Genomic DNA, 2153 nt, shown 5'->3' with positions numbered 1-2153 from the left:
CGTTTCGACAAGGTTTTGTCATCATCAGGTACATGTTATGTTAAACTTATATAAAGTTTTTCTTCATTACCCATTCAAGCCGTCTCCAACTATTATTAGTCTCAAAGTGGGTTCCTCGTCATCGAAAATACAGAACATGTTCTGAAATCATGGAATGGAGTTCTCTACAAGTGTCTACAATGTAGTATTGAACAAATACATAACATGCAAAAGACTGCAAAGAGAACAGCAACTCTATTACAAATAGCAACCATTTTCGTCTTACTCTGTTACCCACAACAACCCTTTTCTTCCTACTCTGTTACACATAGCAACCACTTTCTTCCTAGTCTGTTACCCATAGCAACCATTTTCTTCCTACTATGTTACCCATAGCAACCACTTTCTTCCTACTCTGTTACCCATAGCAACCCCTTTCTTCTGATAGGTAAAATTCATTAACAAAACCTGAAAAAGTATTTTGTTTACTTTAGATGTTGCATTGAATACTTTTGCATTTGTTAATACAGTTGAAATTGTGCGAATAATTTTTCTTTCTTTTAAAGTGTTCTAGAATTTATCATTTATTTTGAGCTGTGCTAAACATCGTGAGGAAGAAGAAAGGTCGATAAATGTCATTCTGAAAGTATTATTTTATTTGTTTGTTATGCATATTAATATGTTATGGATTATGTATACAATAGAAGTTATTACCTTCCCAGCGAGGTACAAACAGTCTGCCAGGAACTCCGGAAGTGGCTGTAACAGTGACAGAGAAACGTCTTCAAAATGGCCGCCAAGTTCAACCTTGAGGTCTTCAGTCAATGACTTGAAAGTAAAGATGACGACGAAAAACTTAGTGAGTTTTGATAAAGTAAACATGGAGATTGTATGAAGTTCATGGAAGTTTTAGAAAACGGATAATTTTACTGAGTTTATTTGTAATTAAGGTCCCTGTCAAAAAACAAAGACGTGAACTCATTGATATTGAGATCTGATATGTTTATAATAAATTAATATCAATCTCCAGACGAGAAAATATCTACTGAATTTTGCTAAGATAAACAGAGAAATATAATATTTATTTGTATACTAAGGAAACAGATTGGAAGTGTCTAATAAGTAGATGTTGACAGATGGGAGAAAAGATGATAAAGTATTGTTGTCTATAGAAGAAGAGTACTGGTAAATATAGTTTTACAGACAAGAGAGGAGAAGAGGGAAGACTGATAAAATATAATATTTACAGACAGGAGAAAAGTATTGATAAATATAGTTTACAGACAAGAGAAGAGAAGAGGGAAGACTGATAAAATATAATATTTACAGACAAGAGAGGAGAAGAGGAATGACTGATGAAATATAATATTTACAGACAGGAGAAGAGTATCGATAAATATAGTTTTACAGACAAGAGAGGAGAAGAGGAATGACTGATAAAATATAATATTTACAGACAGGAGAAGAGTATTGATAAATATAGTTTTACAGACAAGAGAGGAGAAGAGGGAAGACTGATAAAATATAATATTTACAGAAAGAAGAGTAGAAGAGGGAATACTGATAAAATATAATATTTACAGACAGGAGAAGAAGGAATACTGATGAAACATAATATTTACAGAAAGAAGAAAAGTTGAGACTGATAAAATATAATATTTACAGACAGTAGAAGAGAGAATACTGATAAAATATAATATTTACAGACAGAAGAAGAGTGGAGACTGATAAAATATAATATTTACAGACAGAAGAGTAGAAGAGGGAATGCTGATAAAATATAATATTTACAGACAGGAGATGGTAAATCCTAAATGTTTATGACATGTTAGTCTTAAGGTAAACATCGCTTCTTTATTTTTTATCAACTTTTGAAAACTTGTTTGATTAGATTGGTCAACAAAAACCTGTTACATGCGAACATTTAGTTTCAAGATCTGTTTCAGTGAAACTTCCTATGACTAGTTACTTGTAACTAGTGTCCGGTACCGTATGTTTAAACATGTAGATCATGCAGGGCTTTTCCCTAATGATTTGTTTTTTGAGTTGTATTGTTACGCCTCCAGTCGTTAATTGATTTTCCGTAACTTCGTTCCGACTGGAATTTTAGCGACACAAGTCCTTACTTAATAAAACTGGTTTATTCTTTCTGAATATAACTTTACCGATACACT

At 32.3% G+C, this 2153-nt stretch overlaps 1 protein-coding gene across 1 annotated transcript in view; it reads right to left on the bottom strand.

Moving 5' to 3' along the window:
• LOC111083041 (annexin B9-like) overlaps positions 1-2153 on the bottom strand; it is a gene marked incomplete at its 3' end in the record, with an annotated part of 21525 nt that overhangs the window by 2824 nt on the left and 16548 nt on the right. Inside the window, exon 4 of the mRNA XM_022379250.1 lies at positions 694-807. Coding sequence (XP_022234958.1) covers positions 694-807 — 114 coding nt within the window. The remainder of the gene's footprint in view (positions 1-693; positions 808-2153) is intronic.

The sequence above is a fragment of the Limulus polyphemus genome, unplaced genomic scaffold (genome assembly GCF_000517525.1).
Source record: "Limulus polyphemus unplaced genomic scaffold, Limulus_polyphemus-2.1.2 Scaffold7997, whole genome shotgun sequence".
Taxonomy (NCBI): Eukaryota; Metazoa; Arthropoda; class Merostomata; order Xiphosura; family Limulidae; genus Limulus; species Limulus polyphemus.
The sequence above is the reverse complement of the archived record's forward strand: the minus strand, read 5'-3'. Positions and strand labels throughout refer to the sequence as shown.